Below are 23,776 nucleotides of genomic sequence, written 5' to 3'. Positions count from 1 at the left end.
GCTTAAGATAATTTCTAGATTATTCCCCATGTTGGTTTTGTATACAATATATAGCTGTCTATAGAGTAATAACTTTTTATCCAGTATTACTACATGAAAACATGATCATGCAGGTATCCACTACCCATCCCCTGAAAAAGAGACCCTAAACAGGAAACAGTGAGTAAAGAGTTTCCCAGAATTGTGGAAAGACAAGAAGGCAGCACAGTCTCATTGTAGGTTTGCAAATACGAACATTCCAGCAAACCTAAGTGTGCACAGAAAAGGGCCATTAAAAATGGCAAAACAAAGGATTATATTCTTTTTGCACTATGTTCTTATTCCCTGTGCAGATTCTTTTCTAGCTGTGTGGTCCCTTGGCTAAAATGAAAAACATTCCTGGAGGAGTTCTGACATTGCAGTAATGAGGAGTAAGGAGAAAGAAGAGGCTGGAGAACACCTACTGCAGCAGGGTAACACTTGTTAATAACAAAAGCTCAGATTCCATAATGGAACGGAAGAAGCTGCTAATGAAAAGATGGGAGTCAAGTGGGAGGAGAAGGACTCTGACTAATACTCATGATTAACTGAGGTGGGATGCTGGAAAACAAGTGTGATGATGAAAAAAGGTGCAGGAACTAAATGGGTTAGAGGTAGACTCTCACTGCTTTAGTGTGAACTCACAGGTAAGTGCCTCTGCTCAGCATCCTGTGGAATAGGAACCTCACATCCATTTAGTTGCTCACTATGAGCACTTTGTATCCAAGCAAAGACATTAGGAGTAATACTTTTGAAGTGATTATCTCAAGATATATTGAGAGAGATTATATAAAATATTCAGGTCATGATTTAGAATGCTTACCAAATGGGCAAAACAAAACGTTAGAATGGAAAATTAAAGAATATATTTAAGAACCATGCTTCATAAAACAATAAAAGTACATACTTGCAAAACTCAACTGAACACCTTAAATTAGATATTAAACAAGTAAGAAAGTCAAATACAAAAACTGTGCACCAGGCTGTAACACCTTGGCCAACTAGAAACAAACAAAGCCAGGCTCTCTCTACTGACAATTTTAAAAGAGGTTTTCTCTCTCTGTAAATGACACAATTACTGTAACCATGACATTCCATTAACATTATAATCATGAATGGCTTTGATCTGTAGTTTATCAAGTAATTAAAAATGATACAGCTTTCCATTGTTTTCCTGAACTTTTAATCCTTTCCTGACAGAATCTGTGGGTGGCAATAACATTTTCCCTGTGCAGTAAGACACAGACTGCAGATGCAATAGCTACAGAAAAAGACACTCCTAAACATACATCAACTTTCATATAAATGCCCTTCCTCTTTGGGGAGCAGAGGTGTGTCACTTCTGACCCACAGAGCTACTGAGAATGCTTCCTTCACAACCCTCAAGGGATTGCCACTGACATCAAAGATAAGGACAAACAGAAAACTGGAGCTCACCCTGTGAGATTCGAGAGATTCGAGTTTCTTCAATTCACTAAAGGATCTGCTCATGAAACAAGGCTCTGCTACAAAAGATCTCCAAAAGCTAAACTTCATCTTGAATTTCTCATTCAACTTTTAATAATTAATATTCAATGCTTAGCAAATCCAAAGAAAAATTGATGAAATCCATTTAGTCAAGAGCCCACCTTGCCCTTGGGGAAATTTTCAAAAGCACCTGAAGTGCAAAAGAACCAAAGATCCTCATGCAAGTCAACACATCCGCTGTGTTCATCTATCCCACTGCTTTGAGAAAATCTCCCCCATAAAACAACAAAAATATAAAAACATCTCTGAAACATCTCTAAAAGCATTCTTTTCTCAAAAATGATTTCTCCCTGTATTCAGCATTAGACTTCTGATGTGCTTCTGAGAGTGCTACTCTTTGGAGAGTAAACATTTCTTTACTTTGAGAATAAATTAAAAAAATTAAATTACAAATGTAAACTACTTTCCAAGCAAGCAATTCAGCTCAGTATTTGAAAATCCCAACAAAGCATTCATGAGTAAGTACTTGGACCATTTTTTAAGCAAGGCACCAGTGACTTCAGGACTCCAAACTCCCAGGCTGGTGAAGGTCTTCACCAGCACACGCATTGCTGTGCACGGCAGAGACCCCTGAGGGAGTGTTCAGGGGATCTGCTCTGAGTACAGAACATCATTTAGCTGTGACAAGCTAAACCAACAACTACTGAGTCAGGTCTGTGTTGGCAAATGGCTTCCACCATTGTTCCAAAAGGAACATCTCCAAAAATCTGATTTTTTTACCCATGTTATGCCCAGAGCTATTACAGCTGGCATAGCACTGAAAAACAAATGCTCAGTAGGATAAAGAGAAGAGAGTTTCTGCAGGAAGTCTGCAACTGTTTTCAAAATGAACTCCTGATGACATTTTACATTTTGTCTGCAATCAAATTCTTATTCTTTCTTTGTCCCTCAAAAAGATCTTCAAAGGAAAAAAAAAACCCAAGCTGTCAAGAATCCTCGACATAAAAAAGCATACACTAAATGCTATAGGGTCAAAAGTTTGAAAAATATCTGGGATTTTATTTTCCAACATACCCACCCTACAAGTAGGTTTCCACAGCTTTCCTTAACAGCGTTCTTAGAACTGAGGAGAACACATGAGCCAATTTCCTCCTGCTCCTCTCGGGTAACGTCAGCCCCTGGAGGGTTTGAGGCAGCCCTGCACTGAGCCATGCAGGTCACTCCTGCTGAACTGCTCGACCTGAGCTCTGTGCAGCTGTACCAGCGCTGGGACACACAATCCTCCTGTGCCAGGAGTCAGGTTTCTCCACACAAGGTTCACTGGCAATGCTGCCAGGGAATTAACCAGAGACTCAAGTCACTGGGGGGTTCATATGATTCCAAAAAAGCCAACTGAACACAGTAAACTGTAAACTACTAACTAAGCCTTCTAAAACCTTATTATAGAAATTAATTACTCCTGAGTAGAAGGCTGGCATGCTAAAATGTTTTCAGAACCATAATATTCTCTAGATGACAGCCCCAGGCACAGCTGCTGAAATAATCGTCCACCATGTGAAAACTGAGGTTTACTGGTAAAAACTTCCACAAAAGATTTGCATAAATCAGTGCACCCACTCAACACAAACACCACAGAGCAACATCCAGATTCCTGCTTACAGTTTTGCACTGAGTACTGCTGCCTTACAGCCAAAGATGGTACATTTTGCAATTTTTTCCATACAGTTACTTCAAAATAAATGCCTACATGATACTTTGCAGCAGATGCAACTCACTCTGTCCTCCTTCAAACTGACCAGATGCCAAATTTCCCTGTACAGAGCAAGGGTGAAAGGTGTAAAATTTAACAGTGGGACCACATGCCTTTCTGAGACAAAGTACCAGGCACACTCAGGATCAGCATCATGTGGCTACAAAGCTTCTGCATGGCAAGGAGCATGAGCCAAAACCCCTTGTATCTGCCTGCCAAAAAGCATGGCAAAAGATTACTTCAAAGCAAGCTCGAAGTAGATTATTTGGGCGCCTGAGGCTTTTGGCTGAAAATTTTTTGACTAGATGTCATATGCATACCTCAGTCTCAGGGGTGCAACTTTAACTATTATCTTACAAGAGACTAAAACAAAGAGGAAAAAGAAAGTAAAAACACAGGAAAGAAAGCTTCTGAATTAAATCTCTCTGCAGAGACACCACATCAACAACTGGATCAGGACGTGGAAAAAAAACCTCAATACCCACTGCATCAAAATCACAGTATAAGACTACGCTTAGTGCAAGAAAAATAACTCAACAAATGTGCATGTATCACTAACTTCTGGCTTTCATACCATCCATTAGGTTCTGGAGGCTTTTAAAGCAGAAGGTTATTATGAAGTTCGCCACTCTTACAGTAGTCAGTTGCACCTCAAAATGTTTTTTGCAAACACCCTCTTCTTGCACCTCAAAATGTTTTTTGCAAAATGTCATTGCAGCCAAACATGTCATCCTGAGGATTCTACCACACCAGCTACCACCAACAGGTAATAGACTTATCCAACAGTGTTTCTGAACCAAAGTTCATTTCAACAGACTGATCACAGGCATCCTGATTTTTCATCAAAATCATTAGGAATAATGAATGCAGCAGGAATCCTAAATATGCCAGTCCAAGAGAAAAGGCTGCAGTTATAAGATCTGATTTACTGAAGAGCTCAGAAGTCAGACTATTAAGACAGGAGACATTTATAAAGACCAAATAACTACACTGACATCAAATTACTCAGCTATTGGGCCAAAACTATCAAGATAAATTATATTGTGCTAAAAATATTATCAGAAATACAACACAAAATAGCAATTTAAAAAAAGCTCAAGGGAAACAGTGAGGCTTAAAATGAAAAGGAGTGGTTTATGCATTCTGGTCTCAGACTAGTAAAAAAACCCTACAGACGTAATTTTATCTGCTCTACTTCTTTTGCAGCACAAGTCCATGACACAAAGTACCTGGAAAAAAACCAACTGGGTCTATCAGAACACTGAAACCTGATGCTGCTTTTGCAGGTACCTTTGCAAAACCCACTGTTTTAGATTAATCTTTGCCAGTATCCCATTGGGAGTATGTGAAGGGATTAAAATCTGCCTATGTTCTTTTACTTACATCTCTAACACTCCACAAATATATAAAAGCACAATCTAATAATTTGCAAAATGTGATTTATTCTTTGCTCTACACAGAATTCATGTGTTTCACTATTAAATCACAAAACCTATGCATTTGCCTAAACTTCTCAAGTCCCCAAGTCAAAACAAGAAAACACATATGAAAAAGAGAAACCCTGTGATTTCAACACACATCTTTGTTCTCATAAGCCTTAGCACAAACCTATTTATTCCCTAAAGGAATATTTATTTCCTAAAGGAAAAATTCAGTCAGAAACAGCAGCAAAGAGCAATTAAACAGTATCAAAACATCCAATCCATTTTGTCTTGTTATTTGTTGGTTACAACTTTATGTTATAATAGGAATAAAAAACTTGACAGTTTAGCATCTGAAAAGCATTCAATTACATCATACCTGATACTGTGTACAGCAGATGTTCTCAAACTAGAGCCCACTGCCCTCATGAGACCAGTAAAGACCTTCCAGGGCTTTGCAAAGTTCCTTGATTTTGCTTGTAAACTTGTGCAGTTACTTAAATGGGCTTGTTAGAGGGGGGAAAGGGTCTCCAGAAAAACCAAGTCTTCAAACATTATGAAAAGATCACCTGGTTTCACAGTATGTGCACAAGTACAAACTGAAGATTTAAAATGCTCATATGAGTTAAGATCTGAACAATATTTATTTTGATCATGCCATGGCAAGAGAGAAAATTTGGGTATGGAAACGCCTCTTACATCCTTGTTTGGGGATTTATTTGAGCAACCTGGATAGAACAAGTCCCTTCCTCACCTGCCCACAGCCTCCTTGTGGCCCTGGTCAGTGCTCCTGTTTATTCCTAGAGAATAGCAGAGAGCAAGGAGCTGCAGGGATAAAGCAGCTTTCCCTGACCCATCATGGCTTTTGGCCTTCCCCTCCCAAGCAGAGCCAGGTGCTGCCCTGCCACATGCACAACCAGAGCAGTGTGGCACTATTTCAAAATCAACACCAAAGGTGAGCTCCTACAGCTGGGAAGGCTGAGGGCTGAGGCATGCAAGGCCTTGGTCCAAAAGAGATACAAGATGGGCCTGACAGCAAATGAACACAGCCTTGATGACCCATCTGTGCTGATCACCACACTGCTCTGAGATCGCTCTCAAAGGCTCCAGGACAGAAACAGATTTATTTGCTTTATAGTTTGTATGAATTCTCTTTTTGCTGGAGAACAGTCACAGCATTGCTTTGTTTACCTGAATACAGATTTCTGCCTGAGAACCACTCACTGAAAGTCAGAGAAAATTTCACATTCGGAAGTAAGTTCACTCAAGGAAATTGCTAGTTTGCAGTAATCCAGTAAAAATACAGAGCCAAAAGTCTCATGTAAGTAATTGCCAGATTGTAGACTGATGCTGTTCAAGACTTGATAAACTACTGCCACCACAACTCTCTGTGTTAGGTTGGCTGCAATTGTTTCTCACCAAAACAAACAAAAGAATGCAGCACAGGATGGATTTCCTGCTTCAGTACAACAGCAGTGGGCACTGTTCCTCGAGGATTTTGTGTCATTAACTGTTTTTTTCATCTACTGTAACTTTTTCCTTATTAAATATGTATTTCTGATTGTATCCATGTGAGATACATCAGTTAAGCATTTTCATTAGTATATCTGTGCTTAGAAACACTTTCTTGTGTTACAAGACTCAGTCAGTCAGTAAAGCTTCAATTCATCAAAGCACTTAAGTCTGCACCTAACTCCAAGTATGCACCTAATCCCATTGACTTTAATGGGACTGCTTACTTGCTTAGTTAGGCATGCATTTAAAAATCAAACTCCATGTAAGCATAATTGTACTCTTTGGCCTGGTCCCAAGCCCTTAAAAAAGGGAAAAAGCAGAATGGAGAACAAATGTTCAGCAAAGCTGTAAGAAGGCACAGCAGCTTTCTAGGAAATATGCACAACATATCAAATAATTTAACTATATTTACAGAAAGTCCCAACAATCAGAGTTAGCTGGTAATCCAAGTTATTGAATTCTACCAAGATATTTTCAAACCTAAATTGAGTACTTTAAGGAATATTTATTCAATAAAGATATTAAAAATCGTAACTAAAAGAAAAGCATGCAAGCATTTGGTCCAGGTGTGTTTATACTGCTCCTCACCATTTAGCCAGACTATTCTCCAATGCTGCCAAGCACTGACACCTCCCTCAGTTGTTATTTGGTTTAACTTTATATTAAATGGTTTTAAAGCAATGTATGCAAAGTCTGAATTTAGAATATAATTTGAACCAGGTGCACTGCCGTAATCAAGAGTTCAGTCCTGCAGCTTAAACTTCTACAGCAAGTTAGACACAGAAAAACTTGAGGGCTGGAACACAATGCAAATGGTGAAAACTAAGGACTTTTGACTTCTTCCCCTTTGCATCACAGATGTTCAAAAGACAGTAGTGGCAAAGGCAGCTGTAAATCTCTAGTAGATGAAATGGCAATGGTTTCTTTCATATTATTAAGATGATTTAAAAATACATGAGGAGTGAGATTTTTCCAAGACTGATGAGTCCTCATGCTTCATAACAATCAGGGTAGATAAAGATATAAGGTTCTGACAAAAACAAACCCAAAAGCTTTCTATTTCATGAAACTAGAACAATTCTTTTTCTCTCAGAATGGCCCTTAGACATGACAGTTCAAATGACCAAACACCAGACAGATAAGATTTTTATGTGGTTTTATAAAATGGTTACCAGAAAGTTTAACATTAGAAGAACAACTAAACAGAACACATTTTCTGAGGGATCAAGTTTCAGTTATACTTATTATTGCTCAGCAAAGCTGCCTTGCAGGAGAAAACAAATAAGATGAACCCATTTTTTAACAATGACTCATAGTGCAAAATAAGCCTGAAGCTGTTCTAAAGTACTGTTTTCACTAATATAACTACAAAAACACAGGACTTAAAACTCCTAATACATTAGATTCACAGAAAATACAACAGAGTTTGCTGTAATGGCTCCTGAAAAGCAAAGAAATATACACTGCTTTAAGTATATGGTACAATTTAAAGCTTAAGCTACACCAACTGGAAGCACACATTTTAAAAAGCCCTACACAAGAAGTCAAGCATTTTATAGTGCAGCAAGATGCAGTTAGTTAACACTGCTGTTTATGATCTCCTTTTGGACTGCTTTAATTGGTTCTATCCAGTATCTGGTCTCCATCAGCACAAACAGTAGCAGTAAGGCATCCATGATGTATATCACAGTGTACAAGTACTACTTGTAAAACAGTAACTTTAAAAAAAAGTCTTGCTCTCCTAGAAAATAGAAATTTAAGTTTTATAAATATACCAGAGGAGGGGAAACAAACCTACACAAGCAATTCCAAGCTCCAGTCCAGCCTCAGTAGCTGTACAAATTCATTAGTGTCCATAACAGAGGTGAATGACCCTGGAGCAGTCTAGGAGCCCACTGCAAGCATTCCAGAGTTCAGAAGTCATGTCCATCACACTGGGACTTTGTGTTGGCAAAGAGACTTAACAAACTTCAGGCACGTAAGATAAACTGCATCTGCCACATACAGCCAACTCTAAACAAACAAATCTCGCAGTAATAAAATTTATTTGTTTTAATAAAATTCTATAGGCTGTAAAACAATATCCTCGTGCAGGTAGGATTTCCACGGGTCAAAGACTTTTCAGTCATGCCCCATTTCTTAAAATGTGAGCATAAACTGCAACAATCCCTTTAAAATGAAGCCTTGCCATGGTAGGAGATGTACACAATTTTGACTATTTCTAGTCTTGCAGAATACAGATATTTTAGCATGCTTCCATGCAGGCCACTATACCAACTTAAGGGTCTAGATGCTGCTATTCAGACATTAATAGTTTCAGTGCATATGTACTTCATCCATTCAGCACAACAATGAGATGACACTTCCTTACAATACTCAGTGGTTGTGCAAGGCCACCAGAATCTATTTTAACAGTTCTTTCCTCCCTCTCAGCAGAAATTGAAATGAGTATTTTAATGTTAAGACCCAAAATTTAGGGTCCAATTTGCCTGTGTTCACATTTCATTTAAATAAGTTTTAGTGAATGCCTATTCCTTATATCTCTTGATACTTCACATTCAGTCCTTCTACTATTTTATTACGTAAGATAAAACTTTTTTTACGTGCACTGTTTATGAGAATTTAAAATCACGAAACAACTGCATAAATGTGAGGACTTCTGTTTTAAAAAATGTTGGAAAGGTTAGCCAAGGTCTTCTTCAGCTTTTGTCACATACACAACCATAACAAAGTGAGATCTGGTCTATCAACACAAACCCCAAAGAGATCTTCTGCAATGGCTAAGGTAAATTCAGACATAAGAGTCTTTGGATTTAAGTACTGAAAATTATGGAAACCCAAAACCACATTTCTACTTCACATAAAGCACTACCTATGTGTGTATGGTACATCTGGCTTGAATCACCTGAAGAAAAATATTCAGTAAGACAGAAATGTAGAACTTTCACCTCAAGACGATTCAAGTGTTGATCAAAATAACTTAATGCAGTCTCTAAAATACAGAAATCTATCTAAGCAATGTGGAATCACTAAAGTCAAATGGTACCAGAAGCAGGGGGAAGGTGAGGTACACCCAAAACCCTACATCCTTTTTGAAGTCATGTAATACACACTAGCTAGTAATGCTCTCACAAAAAAATGATGCATGTTTATTGCACTAAATTTAAAGGCATGAATAAAATTTATTCATTTTTACAGAATTACTGGTAGCTCCATGAAACTCATTGTTTCCCCCTAAAATAATGATCTCTTCAGCAGAGAGACATCCATCACTCTAAAAATTTGTCTGCTCCCAAAGAACCTGCCAAAAAGGAAACAATTCACCATTAAATGCATCCCAAAAGAGGAAAAAAATAAAATAAAATAAAAACCAGTCAAAACACGATGCTTTTCCAGTGTTATCAATGTGTTGCTTGGAGTATTTTAACTGACAATTTCCTCAGCAACAACACAAAAGGTGTCCTGAACCCTGATGGACCGGATGGAGAAATCAGAGGTCCAAAGTATCTTTGTGTTGTTCTTCATAAGGTGACCAGCACAGCTCCAGCTCAACAAGTTAATGGAACTAATTAATTTTAGCCTAAAATAACTTTCGGCAGCAATGAAATTGCTAAAAACCCATCAATTTGCTATGGAATTTCTTGAGATGCAGTCCTGGATTCTCTTCTAAGTATGTTTACTCAATTTTCCCCTAAAAGCCACCTCTCTTCCTTGAGGAAACAGTGCCACTGCCTCTTGTTCATATTGTTTTGGATCATGAAAGCTCCTGGAAAAATTAAAAGAGCTATTCTAAAAGATTAGCTTTTTTCAAAAGGTTGATTTCTTTTAGGAAACTTCATTTTTTAGTATGAGTAAAATCAATACTCAAGCTACAGCTGGTTACTGAAATGAGAAAAATGAGAAACGGAACTACAGTAATTGTATAACCCTTCACCCACAGCAAATGGAAGGCAAACCTATTATCTTGAGTCTCTAGCTGCAGCAATTCCAGGCTGCATTATTTCCTACTTGACATGAAATAGCATCATAGTCACAGGTGGTTACTGTTTTCTGGGGAATCTGCAATAATGTAGTCTCACATCCAGCCCCTAAGTACTTTCAAACCTTAGCAAATAGCAGTTGATTTAAAGCCATGTTTTCTTCAAGGTATTTGCTGTACTGTACACACTGCACAGGTATGTGAAACAAGCATTTCCTTCTCATACTACCCAAGCTGTCTAAGACTCCAAAGTCCCCGATTATCTCCTCCACAGAATGCTATTTCTTACCTGTGTGACTACAAATCCATGACAGAACTGCTCTGAATACCATCAACAGAAACACCAAGTAAGTAACAACTAAAGAATTCCAATTCTTCTTTTCATTGCACTTTGCACTCTACTAAAGTGGGTAAAACTGTGTGCTAAAGGGTACAAATCAGTCACACAGATAGGGTGGGAAACAGCCTTTTAGGAAAACAAGATTACATTCATTTATTGGAATCTTATGTCAACATGATGTTGAAGAGTAAGCATCTGCGTTGCAAGAACATGCATTTAACATCACAAGAGGAACTTAGTCCCCTTCAAAAATGTTCTGCTAAGCAATTCTTCCACTTTGCATTTTGTAAGATACCACCAAGGCACACTTGAAACATCTGCAGAAATCCATTATACTCGTATGTAAAGGCCCACACCCCTCTGCAGAGAACAGCTTGGATACGGGGAATACACACGGACAGGAAAGGAAAAAAAGTGCCTCTATCACAGAAACATTTGGGACTAGAGCACTGCTTTAAGTCACAGCTAGTTTCTTAAGTTGCTCACTAGAATTTTGAAGATATTTTTCATATCTAATACACGAACCAAACTGATCTGCACGTTCTCACCTCTGTCACCACAATTCCTTGTGTGTTCATGACCTTGATAAGAATAAGCCAAACTACATATAAATAGCATCACCAACAGTCCAATATCAGTAACTAACAAGTCTGACATTTCTGATTTCTGCAAGGTCAACAGCCTGGCACACAACAGCAATTATAGGCACAGCTCTAGTATGGAAAAGAAAAGGCAATGTCGGTAAAAACTTTTGGTATTTTATAGAAGAAAACACATTTTTGTTTCAAATTTATCTTTCCATGTTATGAGATACATATATATGTATGTTTCTGATTTCCATTTCACAGGATTTGTAAAAACTACACACAAGGCAAATCAGTCTAAAACACTCCCAGTCAACTCTTAGGATCACTTCAGTGTGGACACAACTTTAATCTTGGCCACGTTTTCAATCTATGAAATGTACTTAGATGCCACATTAAGCTGCTTCAAACTAGAAGCCAACAAGGTCACGTGGCAGACATTATTGAGACATTTAAATGCACTATACTTTAAAATTAATCAAGTTTAATGCATGTGCTCTGGTAGGTTTTTATGGGAGGCTTTGAACAGATCAGGTGTGTGTGTGTTACAAAGAGGGAACAGGAAGCCATTCACAAGCATTTTGATGACTCCACTGAGCCAGGTATAAATTCAAAGACACCATATTGTCAGAACACCAGAAAGTTGGAATGCTTCCTCAGCAGCAAGAACATGGTATAGTCCTGTGACTGCAGAGAAGCCTGTAGCCATAAAAAGGATTAAATATGTCAGTCTTATGTAATACCATCACATTTCTGTTTTGTTCAAGTTTTGATGTTATTTCTGCAAGTAGGAAAAATCTGTTGTTGCAATAATAAAATGTCTGGGATGCCAAAATAGGGCAGAGGCTTGCAAACCAATAGACTTTTAAAGGTTTTGAGCTCACCTCACTTGTTTTGTGAAGTATGAGCCATTAAGTGTGATCTTGTCAGACTGTGATTTCTCTCAGCAAACATGGAAGCTGGAAATTTACATTACTTTAAATGAAAAATAAATTATTGTACAGTCATGTGACTCCACTGTCTAGGACTTCAAAAGTCAGACACTCTGGCACTAGTGGGGAGAAATAAGAAAAGAGAACTGTAGAGGCAGTTCCAGTGTGAAGCCATATGAAAATCTGGCTGATTTCAGGTTGTGTTAAAAATTCAATTTCAGCCAGGTTTGAACAAGCTCATTTTGATCTAGCTGTACACCATTTTCCAATCTCTAATTTCACAAACTGAGGTGATACCAGATGGCATCCAGGATGCTTTTTTATTCTGAACTTTTGAAAAAAGCTCAAAACCCTTACGTGAAAGCTTAAGCAATGTGAAATTTAAACTGAAGGGAACTCTGCATAGACCTCTGTGAAACTGAATTGTATCTCGTAAACATGACCTGCTGCATAAAAATTCAAACTCTGGTCTCAGCAAAGGGTCAGGACTCAGATTCTTGCTCTTCCTGAGAATATTCTGCCATACCTTTGTTTGTCTGAAAGGCAAATCACAACTTCCTGCAGATGAATAGGGTCAAAACATACAGAAATTACACAAACCCCAGCTTGTTAAGAGAAGCCCAACACTCTGCTGTTAGTTCAGCCTTAAGTACATTTCACTACCATTAGGACACCCACATCACATTAATCCTATGAAACAAGGAATTGCCACATAATTCTCATTTTGAGATGGAGAATCTGGGCATTAAAAACACATTTGGGACAAAGATGCATCACATGGGAGAGATGAGAACCAGTTGCCAGCAAGCCACCCAAGGGAGGGAAGTCACAAAATCGCTGGGCTCCACCTTGGTTAAAAAACTTGGTTTTTAACAGGGCTACAGAGTCAAAAAAAAAAAAAAAAAAAAAAAAAAAAAAAAAAAAAAAAAAAAAAAAAAGGCTTCTGGGTGCAGTTTGCAGATTCAGCAGATACCCAGAGCCCTTGCACAATGCTAGACTAACAACAACCAGAGGGTAAATGAGATATCCAAGGTCCCACAGGAAATCCACTGCAGAACAGCCCAGATATTTTGGCTGGAAGAGGGATGTGCATCCATACCAACTCTAAGAACCAACCAAGCAGCCACTTTGCTCAGCCCAGGGACTCAGTCCCTCCATGAGACAGTGACACAATGGCACATCTTAACTCAAGTTACAGTTTTATCAGAGTTTTGGTCTAGTACAGAAATATTTTAAAACAGCTCCTCAATTATTTGTTCTGGGTGCATCTCTGTGTTTGCAAGTGCTGCTAAAAAAAAAAAATAAAAAAAAAAAATAAAAAAAAAAGATACATACACATAACAACTAGAGCCTCTATGGACCTTCTTCCCAAGGATTTATTTATTCATGTAACAAATTTGCCTATCCTGGTCTATCAAAATTGTAATCTTTGTTTTAATAGAAGTGCCTAAAAACATACTGGACCCTTTCCAGGCTCTAAAGTAATATTATAATGTAGTTAAATGAAAACAAAGCCTAAATACTTAATTTCCTGTAGATTTCCAAGATTGCTGTTTCAGTTTCCTGACTAAATAATAGGTATTTTGGAATATTCTGTTGCAGTTATTAGCATTTTCAATTTGCTCCTAAAAGTCATCCAAACAAAATTAAGCATTAACTTACTCTTTGGCTCCTTAGTGAAAATCAGCTTAGGTCAGACAGCATTTTGCTGCACTGTCATCGCTTTCTAAAAATTCCTCTATTTTCACTAAGACCTCTGGATTACTGGCTTCTGATAGTTTATTATAATTAACAAGGAAAAAATCCTAATGCCTAAATTCTGAAGTTCCTGAAATGGCTGAATTGTGATAAAATTTTCATTTAATCAGTGATTTACCAATAGCAACAATAAGTAAAATACTACCAATATACTCACCTGTCACCAGATATAAGAGTATTGCAAAACAAAAAAAGAGATTAACAAACCTTTAGCAATAAATCCACTTCCATACTGTATTTCTAAGAACACTGACTTTTAGATGAGGCCTGAAATATCACTAGTCAACACAGCATAATTGCTAACACTGCTAGCACAAGGGAGCACAACTGCAAACAAAGAAGAAAACCTGATCTCCAGACCACTGACATCACAGGAGGCAGCATGGATTGAAAGTGACAGAGAAAGTAACAAAACAAATCAAATTAAAATGAAATACTAATTCCATTTATTGTTTCAATTATTGTTTTAGCACTCACCTCATAAATCCTCACACATGAAAGCCTTTATTTTTCCTCACAAATGTTCATCAATAGCCCCCCTTCTACTTCATGTCCCCACTTGCCATGAGAACACATTAATCTGCTAATAAGCTGTCCCTAGCATACATATGTCTTTTTTTAAAGATGTATAACTTTAAGTTTTACTGCACATTCCTACTCTACAGCAGGATAAATTCTAGTAACAGACACCACGCAAAATAAGCAGAGAGAAAGCACACAACCAAAGCAGAAGTCTCATGAAACATGTGATATACAAGCTTGTTCTAGTACTGTACAATTCTTTTTTATTCCCCTTGCTCTTCTTATGTTTTTTAAGATAAAATAATTTGTTACTGTTTACAGTGACAGTCTTCTAGTATAAACACTAGCAGACAACAATAAATTCAAGAACAGTTTCTTCATTTTTATTTTTGTGTATGACATAACACCCCCCCCCCCCCCCCCCCGCAGTAAGTGAGTTCCCCTTTCCAGAATTTTCCTGGGACAATGGTACAAAACTGATGCTGCCCTTTCAGAGCCTCTATTTTCATACAACACGTGGACAATAAGCCAAATTCAGATGCTCCCATCTGAGTTAACACCTGTCTGAGGGGGTCTGCTGTCAGTCTTTCCTTTCAGGCAGCTAACCAAGGTGCCAGGATCTTTTTAAACATTCTGCAGAGAGGAATCTCTGGGATTCTGGGAATCCTGAGCTAAACATCACAATGAGATGCTGCAAGTCAAACGGCTTGAACATTTCTAGGAGGAGAAACATAATTCAGCCAATTAGCAGGGAAAGGTATCATTTATACTTCAGGAATAATTGTGAAGTTTTCAGCCCTCTTCTAAATAGGAGAACAAGAATAAATACTTATGCAGCCAGTCCCCTTCTTAACAGCTTTCTCCCCACGGCTTGCTTGGCCAGGTGTTCAACAGATCCCTTAAATGTGAATTTCAGAATGTTACTTCTGCTGCACTCCTCTTTGTTTCTTTACAATAAAATCTAAATTACTTTGTTTCCTTTTGCTATTTAACCTCAACAGAGTGGTCTTGCATTAGCTACATGATTCTTTTACAACTGCTTTCCCATACATCCATTGAAATCAAATGGATTTCAACTGGTTGAAATTTCTTGGTTGGTTTTCTTTTTCTTTGAACTGCTGTAATGTAACACAGAACAGGTTTGGTTCTACTGGTTACCTAAAAGGCATTAACAATATCTTAGTAATTTCTGCATAAGAGACATGCCATCAAACCCTTCCCCTCCACCATGACACAGAGTGCACAGCTCTTCACTGGTTTCCTCTTTTGTGAATGCAGGACAGAGCTGCAGTCTGTCTTCCTAAGGGCTACCACAGCTTGTTTTGTTAAGGGTGCATCCATGAATACTTTGGCAAGGGACTAAGAAAAAGGAATAGCTGAGACCACATTTATTTTCTATTTTTTTATCCAAACTCTTTTTTTCTTGTCTACACTAAATTTCCCCATCACAGAAAGCCAGTATTTCAGAAAAAAAAAAAACCAAAAAACAGTGATCATGAGTTCAGGGGTTTTTTTATGAACAACCACGTGAAGGGACTGATGTGGTTCAGTCTCTTTATAAGCACTCCCAGCCCAGCCTCCTTTTTTACCAGTAGCACAGGACTTTATCTTGTTTCTTTAAAACTAAGCTGGAGTGATCATTTCATTATTCCAACCTAGGGAATAATTAATTATTCATAAACAAATGCAACTTCACTTTCCACATGGCCCAACAACATACAATATTTCATTTTCTACTCCACTGCTATCCCCACCATTCTTGAAAACTTTAAATTTTTTCAGATGTACTTTGGATTTATTTTAAGTACACCATTTTCAAATAGTTCAAAGAAAAGCATACCTTAAGAATAATAAAATTCTCTAATTGTGTCACTTAATCATTAGAGATAACAACATTTGCTTTCAGAACAATTTCTGTAATGATACAATTAAGCTCAAAGCTGGGATTTTCTACTGACAGCCAATGTATGAAGACAAAGGCATACTGCAGATAAGGATTCTATCTTTTTATAAAGACATCCAAATCTGAAAGATTATTGGCCAAAGATCACACACACAAAAAAATTAGCGTTGATTTATAAATGGAAGAAGCATAAAAGATTTTATAGAGAGTGAGGTCAAGAAATCTCACAGAGATTCACTCTGTAAGACATTTAACAAAAACTATTCAGACAGAGGGAAGAAGTGGCAACAAGCAGTTATTTCTTAGCTCCCAGGAACCTGTTTCTTCCATTAACACCTTATTAATGCCCAGCAGGTGTTTCCCAATGCAGAGCTTGGCATTAGCAAGTCATTATGAACAGAAACAATGAAGAGTCCTATTTCCAACAGCCAAGAAATTACAATGGTATCTATGAAATAGCAGAAAGGAGAGAATATTCTATTGCAACCATAGGTTTTTCACATTTATGGTATATTTTAGGGAGCAACCGTTTCTCCTGGAAAGAAAAAGCCTTCAACAGAGGCTACATACACAATACCAGCCTCTTTGAATGCATCCCACCTAATCTGTAAAAAAGGTCTTGAGCTCAAACCACTGTGTCCTCAGCAGCTATTGATGAAAACCAAACAAACCAGTAAGACAAAAGCAAGCCTTGAATATGAACAAACAAGAGATTTAATTTTCATTTGATTCTACAATGCATTTAAGCATCTGAACGCCAGGGGCTCCATGATCTGGTTTTCCACTTTCACAGAGCATATCCTTGTGCAGTCACAGCCTGGGCAAAGCCTTGGTGATGATGCTCAGCAGAATGCACCTTCTCCACTCTCCCATGGTATAAACAATGTAAGCCCTGCACTGTTCCAAGGACAACTTTTAGGGTAAGATCAAGCACCTGGAAACAGTTCCTGAAATTGGTCCTTCTCAAATAGAAGCAATACCTGACACCACTCATCACTCACCCTGTATCAAACAGCAACGCTCACACCAAAGAGCTGAGAGCCACCCCTGATGCACAGACCACGTTTCATTGGGCACAGCTCCTCAGGCTGCTTTCAAATTCTTTCAATCTCATGACAGAAAACTTTACAAACTTCCTGTTCAGAAGAACACAACAACCCCCCTCCAACACAATCAAGCAAGATGAACAAACAACTAGAAACATTTTCTGTAAATCAGGTGAAGGATAGATATAGGTATCTATGTGCCATTGCTTCTGCTTTGGTAATCTAGAGATCAGGTTCTTTCTTATATAATAGTGTTAAAAAAGAATACAGTAATGGCAAAGGAAAAAGGAGAAAAGCTTCACAGGAGCTAGCACTGTACAGAGTACTCACTCAGAACAACCTGTAAACACAAGAGGACAGAGGAGGGAGGGAAGTCTGGCTCCGACTTTAAGAAAGCACACAGAGAAAAACTCCAAATCCACCCCAGGCCTTTTTTCAATGTAAGCAATCAATATCACACAGGAAAGCTGAGATTCCCACAGAAAACAGCTTCTGTAACCTTACAAAAACAGCCATAAGGCTAATCTATATTCCAATATGTATTAGTTAAGAGAATAACCCTAAATTATTGAAAGTACACACTTCTCATTACCCTGATCTGTCACTCTGATCCTACAGCCATTAAAAGTTCCCTAACTTAAAGCAATAATGCCATCTATAGTTCTCTTACCTGGACACTAGCACACACCAGCACAGTTCCAAACAGGAGCTACTTGCCTCATCCTGCTTTTCTGATGGAGATTTACCATGGTTGGCTATGCTTCCTACAGCTGACACAAGTTACCTCCCAAGAAAGTTTGCAAGGTTTTCAATATCTGCTGCACTCTTCTTTCTGTTTTAGGCAAGTAAAATCCCTATTACCCATCATTTTGCTACTGAAGTTACAGTGTGCATTTTAAAACTGCTTAGATATTTTTCTATTAACTTCAGAAGTTAGCTGAAAGATGAAAAAAAACTACATTCCAAGAGAAAATGTAATATAAAAATCAGGAGACAGAAAATAGTTGTTTCAGGCACCTTTAAGAGGAATCTACAGTTCCCACCCAAACAGAATTTTGGGTGAAATGCTAAATAATCCTTTTGTAAAGCGCGCCCCCGCGTGGTAACCAACATCCCTGCAAAACCAATTTTCCTCACAGCTGCCAAATAAATTTTCTGTCTCCAAAACTACCTCGAGTCGGTGCTCACACCTGCCCAGGTACTGGGATGGCTCCTCCTAGTGGGAGTGCCCCAGACACATGCGAAAACATGCAACATTCTGCCCTAAAGGCGCATTTGCCAATCCACGGGCAAGGTCAACATTAAGAACATTCTTTTCTCATAGCTTGTTTATCAAACTCTCCTCAGTATTCTCTCTGCATTTTTCTTCTATGCTTAGAAGTTACTGAGTAGGACCAACCCACTGTCTCCAGAAGAAATATAAGAACACAGTCAATTCACACAAAAGAAGAAAAAAAAATCTTGGAAGAAGAAAACAGACACTTCTGACTAAATAGCAAGTTGAAGGAAATCTCATTGGCACTCACCCTTTAATTAAATAGCACTGTCAAAATGCAGGGTTAGAAGAGGAGTAGCAAATGTATTAAAAAAAATCTACTCAATAATACTGAAACAATCATATGTGTTAGGGATAACCAGCTTTAGCACCAAATAAAAACTATTAAAAAGCAAAAGTTGAACTCAATAGGACTGTCAATGAAAACATTTGTTTGCTTAAAAAAATCCATCAGAAATAATATTGTTCAAGTGTGCAGAAAATCCAGCTTACAGAGAAATAATGCAACTGATTGTCAAGATTATTGTTGCACTTTTTTCTTCTGTGTAGGTAGAATATCACTCCATTCTTCCTACTTTGCCTAGTTTTAGGGTATTTAATTAATTTAAGAAGTTTTAATTTCATTAGGATTCAGAATGTAGTCTAGACCAGGAAATAGACAATCATTTCAATGACAAGTGAGCTCTTTTGGTAGTACCTGCATTATTCTATGTGCCAGTTATAACAGTGTCACAGACAGACAATATGTTCTAATGATGAAATACCCTAATGTGTTGGGTTTTTTCATTTCAAGGTTTTTTAAAGGACTATTTCATCTCATATATCATATTCTTTACAATATTTCTAAATCATTTTTATTGGAGCAGCATTTTCCATCCTTTTTTTTTTTTTCCCTCTTAAGGATGACAATACTAACCAAAAATAATGATCCTGGGAACAAAATAAAAATGGTTTGTAACATGAGGATATTACTGTTCTGGTAATGTAAAAAAATGTCCAATAGAGGGTGATAGAGACCACACATCCAACAGACACAACTCAATTATCAGTTTTCTGAGTCAGATCAGAACTGCAATTAAAACAAGTTTCTGGCCCTTTCTGAATTAGTAAGAGATCAAGGAAAGCTTTAAAGCACAATCAACTTCACCCAGATCTATCCTGTACAAAGGAAATTCAAAGCTCTGCCTTTGCTTGCACTCAGAAACACAGAACAGAAACAAACATGGCATTGTCCAGATGTGCACAAGTAAGAGGGACATGCAGAGGACAAGGGGGTATTCATCAGTGATTTCCCCTGGCAAACCAACTATTTAAACTGAACTTGACCTTTCACTATTTGAGTTCATGAGTCACATCTGAGCCACTTCTGCATCTTTTGCCAACATATATAGGAATCAGCCAAGCGTCAAATGCCCCTCGCTAGGAATTTATTTCTTTCACTAACCTTACTATAAAGACTACAAAACCTTTTTTCTAAATACTGTAACATTTTGTTTAAAATTGCTACCATCTTGCAAAAAGCATATTTATTCACTGCAAATGGAGTCTGCACAGGAGACTGCAGAAAGTCAACACAGCAGCTCCTTCTGAACTCATGAAAAGTAACCACTCAAATGTTTTCTAAGAGAACATCAGGGCTGGGTAAAAGGGGAGCCAGTAAGACCTGAGGCGAACATGACCCAATCAGAAAAGTTAAGACTACTAGCAGCTATAAAGCAATCAAAAGAAACCATTCTGCTGCAGACTCTGAAAAATACTTCCACTCTAAAACCGAATCAAAGAAAGATATTGTATTTCTTTCTTATTTAAGCTTTCAATCTTTCTGTCCTGATTCTTTCAAAGAACCTCTTCTGTAGAAAGCAAAACACGTGGAGAAAGCTCATTGGCAGTCACCTTAATTGTGGCTAAAACACCTCCTGAATCCATCCCTCCAACACTCCTTAATTTGTTCTCCGTAAATGCAAACGTTAGTTAAGAAATCACCCAACCTGTAATAACAAAAGTTAATGTTTTTCACGCCTACTTTAATAAAAAAATAAATGTAAAAAAGGAGTGATTTTAAGGCAGCAGTGCCCGGGTTTGGGCAGGTGGAGCAGCCCTTACCTTGCACTGCCCGGCCACACAGATGGCCGTGCCGTTGGGCTCGCAGGGGGTGCCGTCGATCACCGTCTCCGCCTGGCGCACGTAGAAGCGGTAACCGATGGCGCGGCAGTTCAGCTCACACTTCTGACTCCCCTTCACTGCGGACACAACAAGGGCCCGTCACAAAGAGCACGGCAGAGGGTTGGAAAAGGAAAAGCTCCTTAAATGAGCAGTAAGGTGTGAGGGGAAGAAACAAGTATGCAAACAATGCAATGTAAGTGACCACATCAAATGAACAGTGATGAAGAAACCAACCCCAAGGTAAACATTCCATTAAACACACCTTAGGACAATGTAAACAGTACTTCAGTTGTTAACGACTGACACTTCCCTAAATGACCAAGAGTACTTTTAGTTTCATGAAAACATTGTCCAGGTAATCTTCTTAAAGCACAGAAACATGTTTTGGCATTTCATAACTCCTGAGTGTCAGAAAAATTACACCATAATCAGAAGGATGTGTGTCAAATCAGGCTCACTGATAGTCTCCAGTCTGTTCAAGTTTGTTAGGCACACAAACATCCAGCACTGAGAAACACTTCAAACAAGACAGATGCACATTTTTAAAAATTCTATTGTTTTTTCTCTTCATTTTTACAAGTTACACTTTAGTGGCTATTCCACTAAAAAACCTCAGCTCTTCCATTCTATATCACTAAATTTTATTTTCAAAAATGTACAAAATGTATTATTATTCAAAACCCCATGATTTCTGCTGAACCAATAGGAAATCAGTCCACTGAGCTCTGGGTGAGAGGAACACAAGACAAGAAACAAGACATGTTATCTTCTCCTGTGAAAATCTGTTCCTTGAGCAGATGCAGTCTAACACTCCCCACGGCTTATGCTATCAGGTTTGTTAACACATTTGTGTAGCCTTTCTGTTGCAAATCATCTGTCATGTCAGAGTTGCTCTCAGCTTATTACCCCATTTGCTAACTGACATAACAGTATCTTCCGTTTATTTCCAATCCAGAGCAGCACTGATAGCAGTGGCCAGGTCCAAAGAGAAATCCTTTTTTCTTATGACAATACTTTCACTGCTACCACAATAATGAACTAAAATTCCTCTCACTTCATAAAGCTCCAGCTCAGCCTCTATGCTGAAACTGAAACCTACTATTTAATCTAGGAGATGTCAAAGGAGATGCTATGTGCCCTCGTTTAATGCTAAAACATGGCGTTCACAAGATTTTCTACTTGACTTCAGTGTATTTTTCAATCTTCAGCTAAGGCACAACAAAAAGCCAAAATAAATAAAAGCAATCATTTCAAATATATATTAAACAACTATTTTTTGCAGAAGTACCACATTTTCAGCTCAACTTCAGTTACCCCCTGTGCAGACACAGGATTAATGCAGACCAATTCTGTATCTTAGATTTTGCCTCAAAAAGCTGAACCCATTTAACTGCCACTCATCTACATCATGTTTTGTGTCTGCCAATCTTCTGATAAAATCCACAAAAACATTTACTAACTTTAAGAGAGGTCAAAGATCTGTTTACCTAGTTTGGGTTTTTTGCAGAAGCTCTGCATGCCCTGTTCAACTAGTTCATTCTTCCATTGGCTTTGTTGTTTTTTGGTTTTTTTTTTTTTAGATTCACTAGCTTATCAGTCCAATGACTTCACTTAGTTATTAAAAACAAAAAAACAACCCAAAAACCAATCAAAAACCCAAACTGAGGTATTTCCTGCAGTTCAATCTCCAAGTGTGACAGTCAGGTCTAATGATAAACTGAGCTTTATTCTTAGCAGCTTCATCACTTCACACATAACTATATTCAGAATTCTCAAATAAATATAACCCAATTTCAGTGATTCATTACAATTTAAGTCAACTTGTCCTTTTCTGTGTCTGAAAGTGTCCTATTTTTATAACATGCAAAGCTAGCAATCAAGCAGCACCTCTGGAGAGTACATTTTCTTATCTTTCCATTCTCTAAAATCAAGTCAAACAAGCCATTTAGGGTTTCTGAAATGTCCTTATCTTATGTGTTGGTTCCCTTAAGTTCAGCATCCTGCAGTCTCATATTCCCATATTCTTCCTCTACTAATTCTCCCCCATAGTTTTGATATTTTAAAATATTTATTCTTTAAATTATCAGCTGAAGATATTATTGTAAAAGTTTTGTGCTACTTGGAATGAAAAAATTACCTGCTGGAGGATGTTATTTTTTCCTGGATATCTCTCTTCCTACACTTCTGCTGTGATAGGTCAGCCTACTGCATTGCTAATGCAGCACAGGAACAACCCCAAGCAGACTGAGGTTACTTGCTGTGTAAAAATATAATTCCCATTTCATTATTTCTGTGTTTTATTCTTTCTTATCAGGAACTGTTCCCACTCACACAAAAAGAAGTATCAGAACAGTCACTGTCTGACCACAAACAAACAAATCAGGCTTTAACAACAAACATACCCTAAAAACCGTCTGGCCTTCAATATTCAGATTCTTTTGATGAGTACCTGTGAGGTACTGCCTTGATTAGGCATATAGCAACCACGCCACCTAAATACAACATTCTCAAATGTGAAAGATCTGGAAAAAACTTGTCTACAAAGAGCAGAATCTGTTAACTTTATTGCCCCTGCTGAATGACAGGCATTTCCCATAAGGATTTTATGTAAGCGTTGTGTATTATTGTGTAAGATGCAGAAATTACAACATATTTTAGAATTCCCACGCAGAACAAGACACCACACTAGTAAAAAAACCTCCCTCACCCTGTGTTTTGCCACAATTCTTGAGGTTTTACAGTTTAGGTGGTAGGTCAAGCTGCACTACTGCCTGGGCAACTGGACATAAAATGTCAATTAAACAAGGAGCTGTGAGGTGATTGATTCCACACAGGCCATGTTTTGGAGTCCCATGTCAGCTGATCCCAGACTTCACAAAAGGATCTCTCTGATCCCCAGGCATGCAGTAAGGCTTCTAGGTGAAGGCCTTCCCAACTAGCTGGCAGCAAGACACATTTTCACAAAATAAACCTTGGCTCCTTTGAAGTGTGACAGTTTCTAGGACAGTTCATTACACAGGTACTGTTTAACATGTCCTCCCAGTGTATTTGTTTTTTATTCACATGCTTACCTTAGCATAACCAAGTCTTTGTGCAAGTCTC

General features: G+C 38.0%; 1 protein-coding gene across 1 annotated transcript in view; it reads right to left on the bottom strand.

Annotated features, from left to right (window-relative positions):
* The window catches only part of THSD4 (thrombospondin type 1 domain containing 4), a 236,975-nt gene that overhangs the window by 104,725 nt on the left and 108,474 nt on the right, over positions 1-23,776 (bottom strand). The window contains exon 7 of the mRNA XM_083871241.1: positions 20,615-20,751. Within this exon, the coding sequence (XP_083727367.1) occupies positions 20,615-20,751 (137 nt within the window). The remainder of the gene's footprint in view (positions 1-20,614; positions 20,752-23,776) is intronic.

Source organism: Zosterops lateralis (assembly GCF_965231275.1).
Source record: "Zosterops lateralis genome assembly, chromosome: 13".
NCBI lineage: Eukaryota > Metazoa > Chordata > Aves > Passeriformes > Zosteropidae > Zosterops > Zosterops lateralis.
The sequence above is the reverse complement of the archived record's forward strand: the minus strand, read 5'-3'. Positions and strand labels throughout refer to the sequence as shown.